Genomic DNA, 22,237 nt, shown 5'->3' with positions numbered 1-22,237 from the left:
GCAGTGTGCCGTGGTTATTGTGCAGTGTGCCGTGGTTATGGTGCATTGTGCCGTGGTCATGGTGCAGTGTGCCGTGGTTATGGTGCAGTGTGCCGTGGTTATGGTGCAGTGTGCCGTGGTTATGGTGCAGTGTGCCGTGGTTATGGTGCAGTGTGCCGTGGTTATGGTGCAGTGTGCCGTGGTTATGGTGCAGTGTGCCGTGGTTATGGTGCAGTGTGCCGTGGTTATGGTGCAGTGTGCCGTGGTTATGGTGCAGTGTGCCGTGGTTATGGTGCAGTGTGCCGTGGTCATGGTGCAGTGCGGTGTGGCTATGGTACAGTGCGGTGTGGCTATGGTGCAGTGCGGTGTGGCTATGGTGCAGTGCGGTGTGGCTATGGTGCAGTGCGGTGTGGCTATGGTGCAGTGCGGTGTGGCTATGGTGCAGTGCGGTGTGGCTATGGTGCAGTGCGGTGTGGTTATGGTGCAGTGCGGTGTGGCTATGGTGCAGTGCGGTGTGGCTATGGTGCAGTGCGGTGTGGCTATGGTGCAGTGCGGTGTGGCTATGGTGCAGTGCGGTGTGGCTATGGTGCAGTGCAGTGTGTCTATGGTGCAGTGCGGTGTGGCTATGGTGCAGTGCGGTGTGGCTATGGTGCAGTGCGGTGTGGCAGTGGTGCAGTGCGGTGGTGCAGTGCGGTGTGGCTATGGTGCAGTGCAGTGTGGCTATGGTACAGTGCGGTGTGGCTATGGTGCAGTGCGGTGTGGCTATGGTGCAGTGCGGTGTGGCTATGGTGCAGTGCGGTGTGGCTATGGTGCAGTGCGGTGTGGCTATGGTGCAGTGCGGTGTGGCTATGGTGCAGTGCGGTGTGGCTATGGTGCAGTGCGGTGTGGCTATGGTGCAGTGCGGTGTGGCTATGGTTGCGGTGTGGCTATGGTGCAGTGCGGTGTGGCTATGGTGCAGTGCGGTGTGGCTATGGTGCAGTGCGGTGTGGCTATGGTGCAGTGCGGTGTGGCTATGGTGCAGTGCAGTGTGTCTATGGTGCAGTGCGGTGTGGCTATGGTGCAGTGCGGTGTGGCTATGGTGCAGTGCGGTGTGGCAGTGGTGCAGTGCGGTGGTGCAGTGCGGTGTGGCTATGGTGCAGTGCGGTGTGGCTATGGTACAGTGCGGTGTGGCTATGGTGCAGTGCGGTGTGGCTATGGTGCAGTGCGGTGTGGCTATGGTGCAGTGCGGTGGTGCAGTGCGGTGTGGCTATGGTGCAGTGCGGTGTGGCTATGGTACAGTGCGGTGTGGCTATGGTGCAGTGCGGTGTGGCTATGGTGCAGTGCGGTGTGGCTATGGTGCAGTGCGGTGTGGCTATGGTGCAGTGCGGTGTGGCTATGGTGCAGTGCGGTGTGGCTATGGTGCAGTGCGGTGTGGCTATGGTGCAGTGCGGTGTGGCTATGGTGCAGTGCGGTGTGGCTATGGTGCAGTGCGGTGTGGCTATGGTGCAGTGCGGTGTGGCTATGGTGCAGTGCAGTGTGTCTATGGTGCAGTGCGGTGTGGCTATGGTGCAGTGCGGTGTGGCTATGGTGCAGTGCGGTGTGGCAGTGGTGCAGTGCGGTGGTGCAGTGCGGTGTGGCTATGGTGCAGTGCGGTGTGGCTATGGTACAGTGCGGTGTGGCTATGGTGCAGTGCGGTGTGGCTATGGTGCAGTGCGGTGTGGCTATGGTGCAGTGCGGTGTGGCTATGGTGCAGTGCGGTGTGGCTATGGTGCAGTGCGGTGTGGCTATGGTGCAGTGCGGTGTGGCTATGGTGCAGTGCGGTGTGGCTATGGTGCAGTGCGGTGTGGCTATGGTGCAGTGCGGTGTGGCTATGGTGCAGTGCGGTGTGGCTATGGTGCAGTGCGGTGTGGCTATGGTGCAGTGCGGTGTGGCTATGGTGCAGTGCGGTGTGGCTATGGTGCAGTGCGGTGTGGCTATGGTGCAGTGCGGTGTGGCTATGGTGCAGTGCGGTGTGGCTATGGTGCAGTGCGGTGTGGCTATGGTGCAGTGCGGTGTGGCTATGGTGCAGTGGTAGTTGTGCGGCTGCGCTGCGGGTTGAACCGCGACGTCGACCCGTGCCGGGTCGCAGGGACGGCGCCCCGCGGTGGCGTCCGTGGGAGGAGGGCACCGGGGGGGCGTCGCGAGTGGCGACGCGCGGACGGGACCCGGGGGCCCTCGACTCGGTGGAGGGCTCCACGCTCCGGGGAGACGACCCCGCGGACTCCTCCTCCTCTTCTACTGCCGCCGCTCTTCTGCAGCTCCTCTTCCTGCAGAAGCTCAGCCTCACCCTCGACTCCGCGGCGTCCGCCCCCAACGGGGGCAGCGCCGACTGAGCGCGCGGGTATCATCATCGTTATCATCGTCGTCGTCGTCCTCATCATCATCGTTATCATCGTTATCATCGTCGTCGTCGTCCTCATCGTCGGTCGCTGTCGCCACGGCCATAGCGGAAAGTACACTGGGCGTGGTGTGCCGGGTATGGACTATTTTCCAGGCCGCCTAACCCCGGACAAACCCCGATGAAAGTAATGTCCACGACCCCAGCTCCCGTCGTTCCCACGCCCGGAGTAAGTTCATCCCCGCGCTGACCGCACGGCTCCTGCTCTGGATTCGTGCGGGGAACGGGGCCGCGGGCTCACGGGACGCACAGCAACAGCCCCAGCAGCGAGCGTATCGCTGAGCGTGTCGTGTACCCATTTAACAACGACCTCTGCGTCCCACACGGACGTTGTGGGCCAGATTGGCACCCGGCCACGTTAGTTCGGAGAGGGCACTTCGTCTTCGCGGCGATGCCGAGGTCAAGGCCCACTGTCGTGGTGCCATGGTCAGCTCGCTGGACTTGCGACCCGGGGGTCGCCGGTTCGAACCCGTGGCGAGGCAGCTGTCACGGTGCAAGCTCCTGGAATCCCAACGCCCGCCCTTGTCCACCCAGCCGTATGCATGCGCTCACTCCCACGAGTCTGCGATGGGCAGGTTGCGTGTGGCGGGGTAAAGTGTGGCTACTACGATGCGTCTGGGCCAGCTTGGAAGAGAGGTAAACACATCCGCTGTAGAGGCACGCTCTGAGGCTTCTCTCGAGTGGGGGCGCTTCTGCTAGCAGGGGAATGAGACAGCAGTTGCAGGGCTGCGCCTTTGCCCCCACAGAGGCACGAATTTCGCGAAACGCAATTGATCGCAGACGCGCTGCGTGTAATTGCAGCTTTCAGTCTTTAACATGAAATATGATGAAATAAACATCAATAGTGACGCATTACTTATTCACAAGTTTGCAGCTCTGAAAAATCTCGACAATGGTCTCAGATAACACGACCACTGTCGAAAACATTTGGAGAAGGGGCGGTGTGGAAAGTGGGGAGGGCTCCTAATTCCCCCCCCCCCCACCTGGGTGGAGGGGGGTTCAGAACCCCCGCCCCTCCCCGTCTCCCCCAGCGGGGTGGCGCTGTGGCCGAGGTGAGGGTCGCGTGAGCCGCCGTGGAGCCACCACGCTTCCTGTCTCCAGCGCGCCGCCTGCGGAGGCGGTAAGTGCCATTTGGTGGCACGGGTGGCACGGGGGGAATGGATGTGGCTGATTGCACAGCAGGACAACAAGGCCCATCCGCGGTACAGACATTCATCACTGATGTTGGCCGTGAGCGTGAATCGATCGTGGCGCGGTGGGCTAACCACGCGTTCACGTGGAACGAAACCGGAGCACCCGGAGACATCCCACGCCCTGCGCGACTAGGCAACACTATCCCAGTACAGATGGAAACAGATGCACGTACACACACACACGTGTACACGTGTGTGTGTGTATGCGTGTGTGTGCACGTACGCGGGTGCGTGTGTGTGCACGTACACGTGTGTGTGCACGTACACGTGTGTGTGCACGTACACGTGTGTGTGCACGTACACGTGTGTGTGCACGTACACGTGTGTGTGCACGTACACGTGTGTGTGCACGTACACGTGTGTGTGTGTACAAAGACGCGTGCTCGCCCACACAAACACCCTCAACACGTTCAACTAGAGCAGCACGTGCTCAGCTGCTCCCACCTGTACCCACGTGTACTCATTGTTTACTTTCAGCCCGAACCCTGCTCTCCGGAAATGGTTTCGTACAATACTATGGGATTGTTATGGCTCGGTGTGCCTTGTACCCTGGTTGTAGTGCCTTACGCCGATGGCACGGCGTTTCGTGATGAGCAGAGTTCCAAATATTATCGAGTGAAAAATTCAGCTACACGTCTATGACAACGACAAAGATTCCCCGTTTAGCCTTCAACAGACTTGGGGCAAGTGCTGTTTGCGAGCAGCACTTATGAAGGCCGACATGGCGTACGAGGAGGTGGGTGGTCAGCACCACGCCCGGCCGCCTTTGTCTCCCCAGTGGGGATGCCTTCACCCCACACCAGATACTCAGACACACAGAGACACGACAGAGACACGACGTGCACGCGCACGCGCAAGGAAGACTCACCTCTTACTCCTCATCCTCATCTCACTGAGCCCATCCCCGGCACCTCCGATTAGCACGGTTGGCTACGTACGGTGCGAAAGAAGTTAAACATACACACACATCCGCGGTCGACACCTCCATTCGCCTGGTCGCGGCTCTGTGCAGGACATCGCCGTGCGGGGAGCTGTGGTGCAGCGGTCAGCGCGCTGCGCTACGACACCGCGGACCCAACGTTCGATGACCGCTCGCGGCCAACACCAGCGATGGTTATCTGAACCGGTCCTGGGCCTCCGCTAGGTCGACTCAGCCTAACATGAGTACCTGGTGTGGCGTGTAAACATCGGCAGTGAGGAGACAAAGACGGCCGCCCGTGGTGTTGACGTGCCGTGCCGGCGGCCTTCATTGTTGTTCGCTAACAGCACTTGCCCTAACAGTCTGTTCGAGGCTATACGGGGATCTTTGGTTTGTTGTCTTTGTTGTGCACTGCTCAACTCGGCCACAGCCGCCTCGCGTTGCCCCAAGGCTGTTGCCCGTGTCGGGGTTGTGTGGATAGAGGCAACAATGAAATAGGATTAGTATGGATCTGTGTCGCTTGGACTCTGGTGGTGGTGGTGGTGCCTTACGCCCATAATTACATTATGTAGCACAATTTTTGTTCCTGGGTAGTACGTGTTCTTTTGTAATTGCTTCTGCCTAAAAATTATAGGAAATGTCTATTATTCCCCACAAACTTTGCTTTTGTGACCAGGACAGTGATATATTTTGAGCTATTTTCAATGAGAAAACGGGCGAATTTGTGTCTTTCACAAAGTCAGAATAAAACAACATATAAATCAAATTTATCATGTATTTATACTAAAGTAATAAAAAAATTACTGCAAACGATTTAGAAGTGAGTAGTTTTTCGTGATTTCCGATTATACTGTAAATCACTTTCACGAATCAGCCCCCAATGGTAGTCTCCCATCATGTTCTCGTTATACTGTCCTTGGTAGCGGCGTTCAAAGTCCAGTATATCCTGGGGGAAGCGCTCGCCTTGCTCCTCCGAGTACGCTCCCATGTTCTCGAATTTATCAAGATGAGCATCAAGGATATGGACTTTGAGGGACATCCTACAGCTCATTGTGCCGTAGTTTTTCACCAGAGTCTCAACCAGCTCCACAGTTTTCGACCTTGTGTTTGCCCCGGAAGCCACGAACCACTGCGGCGCAAAGCTGTTCCAAGCGGCTTTCTCCTTGCTTGTGAGCTTCTTGGGGAATTAATTGCACTCCACTATCTTCTTTATCTGTGGTCCGACGAAGACACCGACTTTGACCTTTGCCTCAGACAGTTTAGGGAAGAAGTCTTGAAGGTAGTTGAAGGCTGCCGACTCCTTATCTACAGCTCTGACAAATTGTGTCCTAAGGCCCAATTTGATGTGCAGTGGTGCCATCAGCACCTTCCGGGGGTCCACCAGTGGCTCCCACTTGACGTTGTTCCTCCCCACAGAGAACTCGGTCCGCTGTGGCCAGTCCCGCCTGTGGTGGTGCATCCTGGTGTCCCTACTGTCCCAAAGGCAAAGATAGCAGGGAAACTTGGTAAAACCGCCTTGGAGACCTATCAGGAATGCCACCATTTTGATGTCTCCAATGACCTCCCAGCCATACTCGTCATACTTCAAGGCATCCAGCAAGGTCTTGATGCTGTTATAATCCTCTTTTAAGTGCACCGAGTGAGCCAGGGGAAGAGACGGGTACTTGTTACCATTATGGAGCAGCACGGCTTTGAGGCTCCTGGATGAGCTGTCAATGAAGAGGCGCCACTCATTCTGGTTACAGGCGATTCCGATTGCCTGGAACAGACTGGTCACATTGTGGCAGAAGCAGAGCCCATCTTGATGGGTGAAGAAGCTGCAAAAAGGCTGGTGACGCTTCCTCTGATCTGCGACTTGCACACTTTCATCCAATAAGTTCCACTGCTTGAGCCTAGACGTCAAAAGCTCTGCATTGGACTTGGTGAGACCAAGAAATCTGATCAAGTCGTTGAGGTCTTTTTGGTTGGGGTAGTATGGGTTTCTCTCCTCAGCTCCATCTCTGAAATTGTCATCTGAATCTACAACGTCTTCCTCGCTCTCTGACTTGCTGCTCTCTTCTAAAGACGGCTGCTCTCTCTCCGGAGGAGTGGGTACAGGGAGCCCAAGGCAGTGTGGCACCGGGGCGATGGATGAAGGAAGGTCCAGATACGTGATAGCAGGTGCACTCTTGCCAGTCCGACGTTTGGAAGGGTCCACCATGCAGAAGTAGCAGTTGCTTGAGCGGTCAGTGGGTTCCCGCCAAATTCTTGGGATAGCGAACTTCATGGCTCTCTTTTCCCGTCTGTACTATCCTACAAAAGTGCATTGATTTCACCCATGACTAATGTGTAAGAGATTCTCGCAACATTTTTCATATATGATATATTTTTTCAATAACATTGAAAATTGTAAAACATTAAAAAATGTAAAACTTTTACAATTGAAAACTTTTAACATATTTTATAACATAAATTTCCGAGCAACAATTGTCCATCTTACCTTCCAGAGTTGTTTTGCATTGCTCGCAGGTGAAATGAGGTGCCCAGGGTTTGTCTTGATCCCCGACAGGCATGCCGAAATGTGCCTTGTAGGCCTCACACATCTTAGCAGATGCTTCCACAGAGAACTTTTTCGCTCTTGTCTTGATAAATTGACCACAGACATAGCAAAATGCGTCTGCCGATTGCTTGCAGCCTCTTGATGCCATCTCAGAAAAATGCAGATATGTATCCACTTAGGCAGCTAAGTCACGAAAGCTTCCAACCAAGTTTGAACTGGTGGGCTTAAGGCCCCTGTATTTATACTATTGATATTACTGGAAAGTGATAGAATGTTCTAGAAGTTACTCCAAGTTTACTCAACGCTGAATCTATCTGGAATGTTCTGGAAAATAGGTACATTTCAAAATATCATTGTCCTGGTCACAAAAGCAAAATTTGTGGGGAATAATCGCCATTTTCTCTACTTTTGAGGCATAAGCAATTAGGAAATCATACTTACTACCCAGGAACAAAACATTATTACACAGTGTTATCCCTCCTCCTAGCGAGCAACACTCAGACAAACATCGCTCAGACAAACATCACTCAGACAAACACCGCTCAGACAAACATCACTCAGACGAACATCGCTCAGACAAACATCACTCAGACAAACATCACTCAGACAAACATCGCTCAGACAAACAGCACTAAGACAAACATCGCTCAGACAAACATCACTCAGACAAACACCGCTCAGACAAACATCACTCAGACAAACAGCACTAAGACAAACATCACTCAGACAAACATCGCTCAGACAAACATCACTCAGACAAACATCACTCAGACAAACATCGCTCAGACAAACATCACTCAGACAAACATCACTCAGACAAACATCACTCAGACAAACATCACTCAGACAAACATCGCTCAAACACCGCTCAGACAAACATCACTCAGACAAACATCGCTCAGACAAACATCACTCAGACAAACATCGCTCAGACAAACATCACTCAGACAAACATCACTCAGACAAACAGCAATAAGACAAACATCACTCAGACAAACATCACTCAGACAAACATCACTCAGACAAACACCACTCAAACAAACATCACTAAGACAAACATCACTCAGACAAACACCACTCAGACAAACATCACTAAGACAAACATCACTAAGACAAACAGCACTAAGACAAACATCACTCAGACAAACATCACTCAGACAAACAGCACTAAGACAAACATCGCTCAGACAAACATCACTCAGACAAACATCACTCAGACAAAAATCACTAAGACAAACATCACTAAGACAAACATCGCTCAGACAAACATGACTCAGACAAACACCGCTCAGACAAACATCACTCAGACAAACAGCACTAAGACAAACATCACTCAGACAAACATCGCTCAGACAAACACCGCTAAGACAAACATCACTCAGACAAACATCGCTCAGACAAACAGCACTAAGACAAACATCACTAAGACAAACATCACTAAGACAAACATCGTTCAGACAAACATCACTCAGACAAACATCACTCAGACAAACATCGCTCAGACAAACATCACTAAGACAAACATCACTAAGACAAACACCGCTCAGACAAACAGCACTCAGACAAACATCACTAAGACAAACATCAGTCAGACAAACATCACTTAGACAAACATCACTCAGACAAACAGCACTAAGACAAACATCACTCAGACAAACATCACTCAGACAAACATCGCTAAGACAAACAGCACTAAGACAAACATCACTCAGACAAACAGCACTAAGACAAACATCGCTCAGACAAACATCGCTGAGACAAACATCACTCAGACAAACATCGCTCAGACAAACATCGCTGAGACAAACATCACTCGGACAAACAGCACTAAGACAAACACCGCTCAGACAAACATCGCTCAGACAAACATCGCTCAGACAAACATCACTCAGACAAACACTTCTAAGACAAGCACCGCGTGAGAGACTCAGCTCTGGTAGAGAAGGCCTCTCCCAGGGGTGCGGGTGTCTCTAGGGCCCCTCTTAGCAAGGCCTCTCACAGCGGGGTGCGGGTGTCTCTAGGGCCCCTCTTAGCAAGGCCTCTCCCAGGGGTGCGGGTGTCTCTAGGGCCCCTCTTAGCAAGGTCTCTCCCAGCGGGGTGTGGGTGTCTCTAGGGCCCCTCTTAGCAAGGCCTCTCCCAGCGGGGTGTGGGTGTCTCTAGGGCCCCTCGTAGCAAGGCCTCTCCCAGCGGGGTGCGGGTGTCTCTAGGGCCCCTCTTAGCAAGGCCTCTCCCAGAAGGGTGCGGGTGTCTCTAGGGCCCCTCTTAGCAAGGCCTCTCCCAGCGGGGTGTGGGTGTCTCTAGGGCCCCTCGTAGCAAGGCCTCTCCCAGCGGGGTGCGGGTGTCTCTAGGGCCCCTCTTAGCAAGGCCTCTCACAGCGGGGTGTGGGTGTCTCTAGGGCCCCTCTTAGCAAGGCCTCTCCCAGAAGGGTGCGGGTGTCTCTAGGGCCCCTCTTAGCAAGGCCTCTCCCAGCGGGGTGTGGGTGTCTCTAGGGCCCCTCGTAGCAAGGCCTCTCCTAGCGGGGTGCGGGTGTCTCTAGGGCCCCTCTTAGCAAGGCCTCTCCCAGAAGGGTACGGGTGTCGCTAGGGCCCCTCTTAGCAAGGCCTCTCCCAGCGGGGTGTGGGTGTCTCTAGGCCCCCTCTTAGCAAGGCCTCTCCCAGCGGGGTGTGGGTGTCTCTAGGGCCCCTCTTAGCAAGGCCTCTCACAGCGGGGTGTGGGTGTCTCTAGGGCCCCTCTTAGCAAGGCCTCTCACAGCGGGGTGTGGGTGTCTCTAGGGCCCCTCTTAGCAAGGCCTCTCCTAGCGGGGTGTGGGTGTCTCTAGGCCCCCTCTTAGCAAGGCCTCTCCCAGCGGGGTGTGGGTGTCTCTAGGCCCCCTCTTGGCAAGGCCTCTCACAGCGGGGTGTGGGTGTCTCTAGGGCCCCTCTTAGCAAGGCCTCTCACAGCGGGGTGTGGGTGTCTCTAGGGCCCCTCTTAGCAAGGCCTCTCCCAGGGGTGCGGGTGTCTCTAGGGCCCCTCTTAGCAAGGTCTCTCCCAGCGGGGTGTGGGTGTCTCTAGGGCCCCTCTTAGCAAGGCCTCTCCCAGCGGGGTGTGGGTGTCTCTAGGGCCCCTCGTAGCAAGGCCTCTCCCAGCGGGGTGCGGGTGTCTCTAGGGCCCCTCTTAGCAAGGCCTCTCCCAGAAGGGTGCGGGTGTCTCTAGGGCCCCTCTTAGCAAGGCCTCTCCCAGCGGGGTGTGGGTGTCTCTAGGGCCCCTCGTAGCAAGGCCTCTCCCAGCGGGGTGCGGGTGTCTCTAGGGCCCCTCTTAGCAAGGCCTCTCACAGCGGGGTGTGGGTGTCTCTAGGGCCCCTCTTAGCAAGGCCTCTCCCAGAAGGGTGCGGGTGTCTCTAGGGCCCCTCTTAGCAAGGCCTCTCCCAGCGGGGTGTGGGTGTCTCTAGGGCCCCTCGTAGCAAGGCCTCTCCTAGCGGGGTGCGGGTGTCTCTAGGGCCCCTCTTAGCAAGGCCTCTCCCAGAAGGGTACGGGTGTCGCTAGGGCCCCTCTTAGCAAGGCCTCTCCCAGCGGGGTGTGGGTGTCTCTAGGCCCCCTCTTAGCAAGGCCTCTCCCAGCGGGGTGTGGGTGTCTCTAGGGCCCCTCTTAGCAAGGCCTCTCACAGCGGGGTGTGGGTGTCTCTAGGGCCCCTCTTAGCAAGGCCTCTCCTAGCGGGGTGTGGGTGTCTCTAGGCCCCCTCTTAGCAAGGCCTCTCCCAGCGGGGTGTGGGTGTCTCTAGGCCCCCTCTTAGCAAGGCCTCTCCCAGCGGGGTGTGGGTGTCTCTAGGGCCCCTCTTAGCAAGGCCTCTCACAGCGGGGTGTGGGTGTCTCTAGGCCCCCTCTTAGCAAGGCCTCTCCCAGCGGGGTGTGGGTGTCTCTAGGCCCCCTCTTAGCAAGGCCTCTCACAGCGGGGTGTGGGTGTCTCTAGGGCCCCTCTTAGCAAGGCCTCTCACAGCGGGGTGTGGGTGTCTCTAGGGCCCCTCTTAGCAAGGCCTCTCACAGCGGGGTGTGGGTGTCTCTAGGCCCCCTCTTAGCAAGGCCTCTCCCAGCGGGGTGTGGGTGTCTCTAGGCCCCCTCTTAGCAAGGCCTCTCACAGCGGGGTGTGGGTGTCTCTAGGGCCCCTCTTAGCAAGGCCTCTCACAGCGGGGTGTGGGTGTCTCTAGGGCCCCTCTTAGCAAGGCCTCTCACAGCGGGGTGTGGGTGTCTCTAGGGCCCCTCTTAGCAAGGCCTCTCCCAGCGGGGTGTGGGTGTCTCTAGGGCCCCTCTTAGCAAGGCCTCTCACAGCGGGGTGTGGGTGTCTCTAGGGCCCCTCTTAGCAAGGCCTCTCACAGCGGGGTGTGGGTGTCTCTAGGGCCCCTCTTAGCAAGGCCCCTTCCGCCAGCAGCGAGCAGTTCCAGAGCTGCGCCTCCACCTTGATGGTCGTCGTCGCTCGGAGTCGCGCGCCGCGTGACCTCGCGTGACCTCGCTGCTCCTCTTCGCTGCTCCCCCTCCTCCGGTCCCTGTCGCCTCCCGCCGAGGGCTCCCTACCGGGGGTCGTGTGATGTTTTTGTTTTTTTTGTGTTTTTTAAACGGGATCAGGGCACGCCGTGTACAGCGAAGAGAATATTTGATTTTGCTCACCGGTCCAGATCGCCATCATCACAATCATTGTCACAATCATTGTCACAATCATCGTCACAAGCATCGTCACAATCATCGTCACAAGCATCATCACAATCATCGTCACAAGCATCATCACAATCATCACAATCATTGTCACAAGCATCGTCACAATCATCGTCACAAGCATCACAATCATCGTCACAATCATCGTCACAAGCATCGTCACAATCATCGTCACAAGCATCATCACAAGCATCATCACAATCATTGTCACAATCATCGTCACAAGCATCGTCACAATCATCGTCACAGTCATCGTCGTTGTTGCAGCCGCCGCCGGTGCTGCGGGGAGTGAAGGCCCAATTTAACCCCCCCCCCCCCATCTTAGTCACGGTGCGTCTTATAATCCGGAAGCCCTGTGCGCGTGTGTGAGACCCGATCTGTATGACCGTATTGATACCAGTGAGACACACGCTTTTTGGAGCGTCTTAAAATCTTATAACACGTCTTATAATCCGGAGAATTCTGTAGAAAAAAAATTAACGTTTACCATAATTTGATTGACGTTATGTTGGTCAACATGTGGGAGTGGCAGTGGATACGATGCCAAGTGGATTGGGACCACAGTGATGTGAAACTCTGAGTGGAATTCGCGTTTTTGTGTTGTTCGAGAGCTGGGGGTCAGCATAAATAAAATATTTGGTGTGGGAATTATTTTTTGCAGCCGTTTTTTTTAAATTATCCACCACCACCATCACCGTTAATGCTTTTGTTGTTGTTGTTGTAATCATTCCAGCAAAGCTGCGAGCGCTGTAATTATTGATGTGGGCGCGGGTGCGACTGTCACTTGCGAACCGCGCGCTAATGATGAGGACGATGATGGCCTTGCCTTGGGCGAGTGTCGGCGTCTCCGTCAATAACGCATCCAATTGGGCTCTGTCATCGTCACGGCTTGAGGCTAGAACGCCACCGTGCTAATTTTAAGAAAACCAAAATAATTAATTGATAAATAAGCACATGCATTATTTAGAATGCCTCCCGTCGATGTATCGATTTTGTCGCGGCTGTTGCAATCGTAAGTGAGCGGTAAGTGAGCGGTCAGTGTGCAGTAAGTGAACAGTAAGTGAGTGGTCCGGAAGTGGTTCGAGAGTGGTCAGTGAATGGGCCACCTTCAGCCCGTTTCCAAGAACGTATCGCAGGAGCAGCAGCAGTGGACCAAGATGCTCGCTGAACCTCCACGAGTTGGTCCCGAGCTCGAAGTAGACTCGGTGGGTGGCGTTTAATGTGAGGACCTTTAAACGAAGCACAGCTTCACAATATCACGTCTCGAATCTCAAAATCCCACAGTCCCACGATTTCACATTTCTAAATCTTAGTTTCAAAATCGCACGGTCTCATGATATAAAATATCAAAAGAAGAGACTGAAAACGCAACAGTTTCACAATCTCGAATTGAATCATCCCACAATCCCGAGTCAAACCTCACAATCACAGTGCAACAACAATACCAGTCATAATCCCACAGTCTCGAATCACACATCTCACAGTTTGACAATCTCTAAATCTCACATCGCCGCTGTCTCAAATCTCACATCTTACAGTTTCACAATCTCTAAATCTCACATCACCACTGTCTCAAATCTCAAATTTTCAGTCTCGAAATCTCACAATAATCTCAAATCTCACAGTTTCACAATCTCTAAATCTCACATCATCCCTGCCTCAAATCTCACATCTCAAATTTTCACAGTCTCTAAATCTCACATTGATAATCTCAAATCTCACAGTTTCACATTGTCTACATCTCACATTGCCACAGTCTCAAATGTCACAGTCCGAATTCTCACTGGCGCCTTGTGCCCCCGTTCGTCGTGGGCGTGCGCGCGTCTGTGTCGCGTCGCACCCTCGCCCACTCCGACTGGACGTGCCTGGGTTCACTCATCATTGCCAGGCCGTCGTAAACTGAGCGCGCGAAACGGTGAATTCCATCAACAACATTAATGGCAGCTACGAGATGTTTCTGCCAACATCTCCCCCTCGTCCCTTGCGTGGGGCGTGTGGGGCTCCACCCGCTAATTGTCGCTGCCCTATATTCCGCGTCCTCAGCTCTGCCTGGGCCCTGGAAATTATGCAGACCTGGGAAATCGGACTTCCAAAGCATAAACATGCCCACGTGTCGCCTACAACGAGGTCAATCCAAGCAACGTGTTCACTCGTTTGAATTGCAGCTCTCGCCGTGCTGTCCGTTACCTGTCGCTTGGCGTTCTTGAGCTATGTGGCCTGTGCTAAGCAGCCGTGATAAACCAACCAAAGGTCTACTGAGGCAAGTGCTGTTCGCGAGCACCTATTAAGGCCCAGACTGGGCACGTGGGGTCCGCCGTGCTGAAGGCTTCAGTCGACCTAAGGGAAACCCCGGGTGCACTCGCCGCTCACGTACCAAGCCGTAGTGGGACCGAGGTGGCGCGGTTTGTAGCGCAGTGCGCTACAAACCGCGGTGCCACATGCGAACTCCACGGACGCACGCGCCCCGTTTTATTGATGTCGACCCAGAGGTCGCCGACCGCGGGGAAGACCGATGGCGCGGCGTTTCGTGATGAGGCTGTCATCGCGCTCCTTGAATGCCTTTGTGGCAGTGTGAGACTCGACAACAACGGCGACCTCTGGCAGGAGGGAGGACGGCGAGCTGCGAGCTGCGGGCGGCGGTGGCGGCCAATGCGAGGAACGGCGCCAATCGCCGCGCTCATCACAAATTTCGTTCGAACAAATTTGTTGTTGACTCGAATACTTCAGCAGGGTGGAGGGGGATGTGGGGCGCTCGCCCCTCCCCCCACCCCTCCCTCACTCTGGGGCTGGATGCTGCTGCTGCAAAGAGACTGATTAGTGGCATTTAAATGCCACTGCGAGGCGCCGCGAGGGAGCACGTGGTGTTTCCGCCGCGTATTCGCGCGCCTCGAAGCCGCGTGGCTCCGTGAGACCAGTGGCCCAGCACCAAATGTGCATCAGTCATAATAAATCGTAATCATTAACCATAATCATCATCCTAATAATCATAATAATCAATATTTCACCACAGCAGCAGCCATGATCAATTCGCCGCTGGATGAGGGACTCCGCAAGCCATCCCCATCCCTCACGACGGCCACGAGATGTTATAATAATCAGCCAGCCAGCACCGGCACGCGAGCCGCTTGGCATCAGCGCTCCATCTCGTTACAGTGGACGTCCTCTCGGGCGCGCTCCATCCCTCGGCTGCCACTGCGACTCTTCGCCTCGATCGCCGTGAGAGGCGAAGCTTGGCCAGCCGCGACGCGTCCTCTCCAAGCCAAGCCGAGTCGTCGTTACAGTCAATGTGAAGTCTTTAACCTGCGCGTGTCTTATTGAATCCGCGAGTGGTAATCTCTCTCGCTCTGCCTCTGTCTGCCTATCGGTGCAATTCCAAGCGTGCACCTCTCTACGCTCCCCCACATCTTTCAGTCTTTGCGCACTGCCAACTCTGCCCGTATTTACGATCCGTACGGCACAGTCGGCAGATGGGCCGCGTTCTCTTTGATGCTAGCGCACGATGGTACCACCAGCAGCAGCAGCAGCAAGCAGCAGCAGCAATCTGCTCCAGGAGCGAAGTGCCAAAGTCGAGTTCGTTTGCTGCCAGCCAGCACGACGGGAGAGTCGGCGTTCATTGTTTTACATTCGTAGTCCGCACCGCGCTTACAGCAGAATCCATGCGTGTGCACGAGTTTCCTTCCTGATTTTTCCTCGTGTGATTACCTCGGCACATCTGTAGGCGGGGAGCAGGAGGTGGTGGTGGTGGTGGAGGAGGGTGGAGGGGGTGATTAGTTGGCGCTTCGTTGAGCCCTGGGGGGGGGGGGGGGGGTAGGGGCGGCTGTTACTAATTTATTTTGGAGGCGTATGCAGATCCGTGGTTCTGCGCGTTGTTAATTACAGCGGAGCGTCCACCAATGTTGCGTCGCTTTGGCGTTCGCGGTAAACCGCCCTCCCTGAGCGTCACTGCTCGCGATGCCATCGCCCCGGGTATCAATCCGCGACATTCACGCGGCGGTGCGCGACGAGTCGCCAACAGCCGCGTGTATGCATGCACATACAGACAAAGATCCCCGTATAGCCTTACCAGACTGGCGGGGGCAAGTGCTGAGAGCGAGGACCTATGAAAGCCTGCACGGCACACGTGGAGGTGGGTGACCAGCACCGCGCCTGGCCGCCTTTGTCTCCCCTACTGCTGATGTTTTCACACCGCACCAAATGCTCATTTAAAGTTGAGCTGACTTAGGCTAGGCCCAGGACCGGTTCAGATATTCGTCACTGATGTTGGCCACTCACCCCACCGCTCACTCCACCGCTCACTCCATCACTCACCCCACCGCTCACCCCACCGTTCACCCCATCACTCACCCCACCACACATCCCACCGCTCACCCCACTGTTCATCCCATCACTCACCCCACCGCACGCCCATTCACTCTCACCACGACGCACCCCACTGCACACCCCACCACACATCCCACCGCTCACCCCACCGTTCACCGCATCACTCACCCCACCACACATCCCACCGCTCACCCCACCGTTCACCCCATCAGTCACCCCACCGCACACCCCATCACTCTCACCACGACGCACCCCACCGCACACCCCATCAGTCACCCCACCGCACACCCATTCACTCTCACCACGACGCACCCTACCGCATACTCCACCGCAGCATCACGAGACAAGTCAGACAGCGAGGTGGGTGTGGCCGGGTGCCAAAACAGTTCCCGAAACAGCGTTCAGGACTCTTCCGGCAGAAATGAACAGAACCCATTAATGTCAGCCGCTGCCAATGTCGAGGAACCCCTCCTGTGGGCAGAGAGAACGAGAGAGAGAGGGATCCAATAACGTGCGGACAGTCGCATCGATTCTCGACGTTAACTGCTTTGCATCTCACGCGTGCGCTTGCTCGCGCGGGCGCCGGTGCGAGCTACAATTTCAAAGCGTCCCGGGGGGCCTTCGAGAAGCGCGGACTTGGATTTGTCAGTGCACATGGGCACGAGGCTCCAGACGCCGTGCGGGGGGTTGTACGGCGCGTTGCTGTGATTGGTTGAGATGAGAGATGAGAGAGTGTGGGCTGGAGATGACGCCCGCTGGTCATGACTGATGACGGAGCGGGTGTCAAAGGAGGGAACGCGCCCTGAGGACGTCCTGCAACTCGGGGTTGGGGCTACGACGTCGGCTTGCGCGTGCAGGCGCGAGGTGAATAGCCGCAGAGTGTGCGCGTGCGAGAGAGCGTGAGAGTGCGAGACAAAGATCCCCCGTGTATTCTAAACAGACTGTTGGGGCAAGCGCTGTTAGCGAGTAGCACCTGTGACGGCCGGCCCTGTGGCACACAAGGCGGTGGGAGGCCAGCGCCACGGCTGGCCGCATTTGTGCTGGGAAGCGGTCGCGCAGTGATTAGCGCACTGCGCGGGGGTGCGAGAGGGGTAGGAGGCGGGGAGGGGGGGGTCACGTGTTGCATGAATCGTTCCCACGTGGCTCCTGCACGTGGAGTGGAGATGGCGCGGGGAGAGAGGCTCTGCGTGTGATGATGAATCGCGCATTCATCTCGTGCCGTCATCCATCGCGCCTCTAAATCTTCATTAGACGCAGCTCGCGCTCTGTATCTCAGACACGCAACAACAATAGAGGCAAAGATCACCCGTATGGCCCGACAGAATGTTGGGACAAGTGCTGTTGGCGAGCACCTGTTAAGGGCCGGCACGGCGCACGAGAGGAGAGCAAAGTGTGGCAAGCACCACGACCCCTCACGCCTCTGCATCCGCACGTGCTGACCTTTAGATACAGCACCGGGTACTCGTTTTAAAGGCTGAGTACACCTCGACGAGACTCGGGCACGGTTCTGATATCTGCGTCGAATGTTCGCCGTAAACATCATTCAGGTTACGGGTCGGTAGCGCGGTGCACCGATCACTGCGCCACCGCTCCCCGCACAGGCGCACGCAGCCCTCGACAATTTGACTATTTCGTCGAATTGGCCCCGTAATATGAATGTGGAACTGACATCGTTGGCTCAGCGGCCTCGCGCGCGTTCCGCCCCCCCCCCCCCTCCGTGCTCTACCCGTGCACCACGTGATCACTTAATCCCCCCCCCACAAACGACCTCATTACGTGAACCGCGCTCGCTAATAGCGGCGGCGCGCAGCGAGCTCCAGGCTCTCTGGATAATTCGGGTCATCGGGTTTCCACTCTCAACATCTTCCTCCTCCTCCTCGCTCCTCCTCCCTCCTCCTCCTCACCCTCATGATTCTTGTTCCCCGCGGGGAGTGGAGGAATCAATGAGTGACGCCCACAGAGTCCATGTGCGCTCCAAGTCCAGAAATTTCAAACGTTTTAGGCAGGGCCCCACTTTAATGATTATCTGGTGAATATCAATAAAATACCAATTGTAGGGGTCTCAAAAGAGAGGGGGCGGGGGGAGGGTGGTGGGAGGGCGGGGGGGGGGCACCCCCCTTCGCACCCCCCTCCCCCGCCCGGATCGCACACTGACCCAGGACGAATATTGTTGGAACCACCTGAGACACCGACACGGGTTAAATCGCCAATACCAGTGAGTGATGCTCCGGCCTTGTTTGAGAAATCAGCCCCCACACCCCACCCCCCTCCCCACGGTGACGAGACCTTGGGCCCCCTCCCCCCTTTCCCCACTTGCAGCGCCGCACCGCTCGACACGTGGCAGCTCCTGGCTCGTGTCACCGAACTCGCGACGCCTCGCGCGGAAACCAAATCCGCTCCGGACCTCGGACGGACCGACCTCGGAGTGTTGTCGCGCAGAGCGGCCAACGACGCACCGCACTCACGAGACCGGAGCTCGCTAACAAACAACCCGCCGAGTTTCTCTTGAACGGAGCGCGGCTATCGATGGGACTCGGCCCCACGAGACACGTGGGTGTCAGCCGGCAACGCGCCCGACCTCGTCACGTTGTTCGAGCCCGGACTGTGCTTGAATGGGCCACCTCCGTACGAGGAAAGGGCTGATCGTGTGGCCTGGGGTACGGGGGCAGTGTCACACGCGTCCCGTCCAGCAGTGGAGAAGCGAGGGGTGGAAGCCGCGGGGCATGCCCGCCCACACCCCCACCTCCTCCTCCCTCCGTTTCTCGTCGTTGCGCCACCAACGCCTTTGATTTGGAGCGCAGACATTTAGAGGAGGCATCTAACGAGACGGGAACTCTCTCCCGAGAGATTTGTGGCGGCCTGAGGTCGTGGCCTGGAAGTCACAAAACCAGCGCAGCCCCCCTCCTAAATACCCCCACCCCCACCACCTCCCACGGAGACGAGTCCCTGGGGGCCCTCCGGACCCCGGCCACTCGACCACGTGCCAGCTTCTGGCTGCGAGTGCAGTGCGAAGCGCACAGATGGCTCAGCGCGGAGCCGCGAGCTGCGGCACTCGCAGAGACGAGGGTGGGCACGGAGTGGCTGGCGGGGTAGCTGGGTAGGGTGAGCAGCAGGGCTCGTACCTGGTTGGTTCGGGGTAGGGCGAGTACTGGAACCTGGATGGTTCGGGGTAGTACTCCTGGCTCCGTGCGGGTGCTGGGATCTCCAGGGTTACTCCACACGAAGGCGCGATGCTCGTGAACCACACGGGATCGGTCAAACCTTCAAACGTGCTCAAGTGATGTTGAGACACTCGGTGATCATTCCCGAGTCGGAGAATCCCGAATTCACGGCGGGAGCCCTCTGGCTCGGCGTGGTGTGCGCGCGCCTCCCCCCCCCTCACCACACCGCTCACCCCCCCCCCCCCCCCCTCCCAACTACCTTCCGTGCCAGATGGAATTGCGGCGTCACGCCGCTGATAGCAGTCGGCACGGCAGCTTCCCTCGTCCCGCTGACATTTCACTCGGCATTGTGTCGCCTGCCCTTGAGCTTTCCCTGTATTCAAGAGGGCACCACCTCCACAAAGACAAAGGTCCTCCGTATAGCCTGTGACAGACTGTTGGGGCAAGTGCTGTTAGCGACCACCTATGAAGGCCGGCACGGCACACGAGGGGGTGGGTGGCCAGCACCACGCCCGGCCGCCTTTGTCTCCCCAGTGGCGGCGTTTACACACCGCACTGGGTACTCATTTGAGGCTGAGTCGACCTAGGGGAGGCTCAGGACGCGTTCAGATAATGTTGGCCGTGAGCGAAAATTTAACTCGGGCCGCCGGGTTCGTAACTCAGCGTAGCGCTAACCCCCTACACCACCTCCACCCACCCACCCACAAATCTACCCACCCACCAATCTACCCACCCACCCACAGACAGAGACAGGCATAGTGAACGCGGCGAACCAAGCAGACGTGTGGCGACAGCGAGCTGGAGGTAAACCCCGCACACACACGCGTGGGCGTGGCTGTGACGGCTTCCGACACGCGATCATCCTCGGACAAATTTATGAATTAGCAGGGCGGCTGTCAGCGCGGAACGCACGTGCAAATTTGCGCAAATAGTTAATTTGAGCGCTCGTATGTGTACACCCCGCACCCCCAGCGCAGTTGCACCGCCTGCACACTCGGAAGCTGTGTCACTGGCCGTGAGCTCCATCGTCGTCGTGCTGGTCGTGGCTGGTGGTGGAGGCATGGTCGTCTTTCCAAGCAGCGGACGGAGAGCCATGCCGTGCCACTAAGTCACTGAGGCAGGCAAGGTTGGGTGAGTCTCAGGGCTCGTGCAAGAGGGTCCTGCTACTGCGGGATGTTTGGCCATGCGTAGCGAGGATACCGGAGAGCTGGGCTGTATTCGAGGGGGATGCCACTCACAGCTCCGCACAGACGGATTCAGTAATGCACTCCTGTGCTGCCACCTCCGTGCCCAAGCCTATAACCGCACCTACAGCAGAATCTACAACTAAACTGTAAACTATGTTTTTTTTATTTTATTAGGTAAGGCCCACTGAGCTATATAACTCGTTTTCAGGAGCGACCTGGAAATCACAAATGATAGCTCAACGAAGTGGCTTACCACGTGGAAATCTATAGCAGCCAAATGCTCTAAACGCGTGTTTACAAATGTGGAGGGAAGACCCGGAGGACCCAGAAAAATAATAAAAACCCACGCGAACACGGGGGGGAGAGAGAGAGACACGCAAATCCCAAATGTGCAGGCGTCGTCAGGGTCCGGGATCGAACCCACGACCTCCTGCATACCAAGCGAGGTAGTTAACATCTCCTGGCCACCGCGGTGCCCATGCAGGCGCGGGCCAGGGTCACTCTGCCTGGCTCGCGAAGCAGTGGCCACGGGGCCGCGCTCGGAGCGAGCTCCACGGCCTCCTGAGCCGTGCAGCTGCGGCTGGGCGCACGACCACCGCGCGTCTCTAACGACCTCGGCTAACCCAGTTGGCGCACGGGCGCGGGCTAATGTAATTATGATAATAACCCGCCGTCGCCGCCGCCGCTGCTGCTGCTGCTGGGTAATAGATGGGGGTTGGCTTCTCATAACGGGACCCGCGTCCCTAACTCGTGATTGATGAGCGCAATAACCAGGACCCGAGGCCGCGTGGGGGGGCGGGGAGGTTATGGGGGAGGGGGGGGGGTCGTGGGGAAAGGGGGGGAGATGGGGGAGCGGGGGGAGGAAGTTGCGTGGGGCAAATCGTGGGGGTCGGAGTGAGTGGGGAGGGTGGCGCTGGGGGAGTGGATTTTGGTGAGTGGGGGTCAAGGTGGGGGGGAGGGGGGGGAGTTTAGTGGTGGGGAGATGAGACGAGGAGGAGGAGGGGGGTGGTTGAGCGTGAGAATTGGGGCAAGTGGAAGTGCAGCGGTGGCTCGGCTGCACTGCGCTACGAACCCGGCGACCGAGTTAGATTCCCGCTCGCGATCCATAACAATGGCGAAGATTTGAACCGGTTCTGAGCCTTGACCTAGGTCGACTGGGCCTTAAAGTTAGCACAACAACTGGTGCGGTGTGTAAAATATCGGCGCTGGGGAGACAAAGGCGGCCAGGAATGGGGTGATGGCCACTCACCCCCTCGTTTGGCACGCCCGGCATCTGTAGGTGCTATTGGCTAACAGCACTTGCCCCAACAGTCTGTTAAAAGCTACAGGGGGATCTTGTCTTTGTTATCCTGTGCGAGGGGGGGGGGGGGGGGGTAGGTGGGGAGGGTGCAGCAGGTAGCTCGCTGCCTCCAACACTCCTCCCCCACTCTCCTCCCCCCCACTCCTCCCCCCACTCTTCTCCCCCCACAACTCCTCGCCTCACTCTCCTCCCCCCACTCTCCTCCCCCACACTCCTCCCCCCACTCCCCCCCCACACTCCTCCCCCCACACTCCTCCCTCCACTCTTCTCCCCCCACACTCCTCCCCCCACACTCCTCCCCCACTCTCCTCCCCCACTCTCCTCCCCCCACTCTCCTCCCCCCACACTCCCCCCCACTCTCCTCCCCCCACTCTCCTCCCCCCACTCTCCTCCCCCCACACTCCTCCCCCCACTCTCCTCCCCCCACTCTCCTCCCCCCACTCTCCTCCCCCACACTCCTCCCCCCACTCTCCTCCCCCCCACACTCCTCCCCCCACTCTTCTCCCCCCACACTCCTCCCACCAACTCTCCTCCCCCCACTC

At 56.9% G+C, this 22,237-nt stretch overlaps 1 protein-coding gene across 1 annotated transcript in view; it reads left to right on the top strand.

Annotated features, from left to right (window-relative positions):
* The window catches only part of LOC116944051 (uncharacterized), a 34,717-nt gene extending 22,342 nt beyond the window's left edge, over nt 1-12,375 (top strand). The window contains exon 13 of the mRNA XM_032957442.2: nt 2,087-12,375. Coding sequence (XP_032813333.2) covers nt 2,087-2,330 — 244 coding nt within the window. The 3' untranslated portion in view covers nt 2,331-12,375. The remainder of the gene's footprint in view (nt 1-2,086) is intronic.
* The last annotated feature ends 9,862 nt before the right edge of the window (nt 12,376-22,237 follow it).

The sequence above is a fragment of the Petromyzon marinus genome, chromosome 20, assembly GCF_048934315.1.
Source record: "Petromyzon marinus isolate PM22_M1 ecotype Great Lakes invasive population chromosome 20, UKy_Petmar_22M1.pri1.0, whole genome shotgun sequence".
Taxonomy (NCBI): domain Eukaryota; kingdom Metazoa; phylum Chordata; class Hyperoartia; order Petromyzontiformes; family Petromyzontidae; genus Petromyzon; species Petromyzon marinus.
Note: the sequence above shows the minus strand (reverse complement) of the source record. Positions and strands in the feature narration are given on the sequence as shown.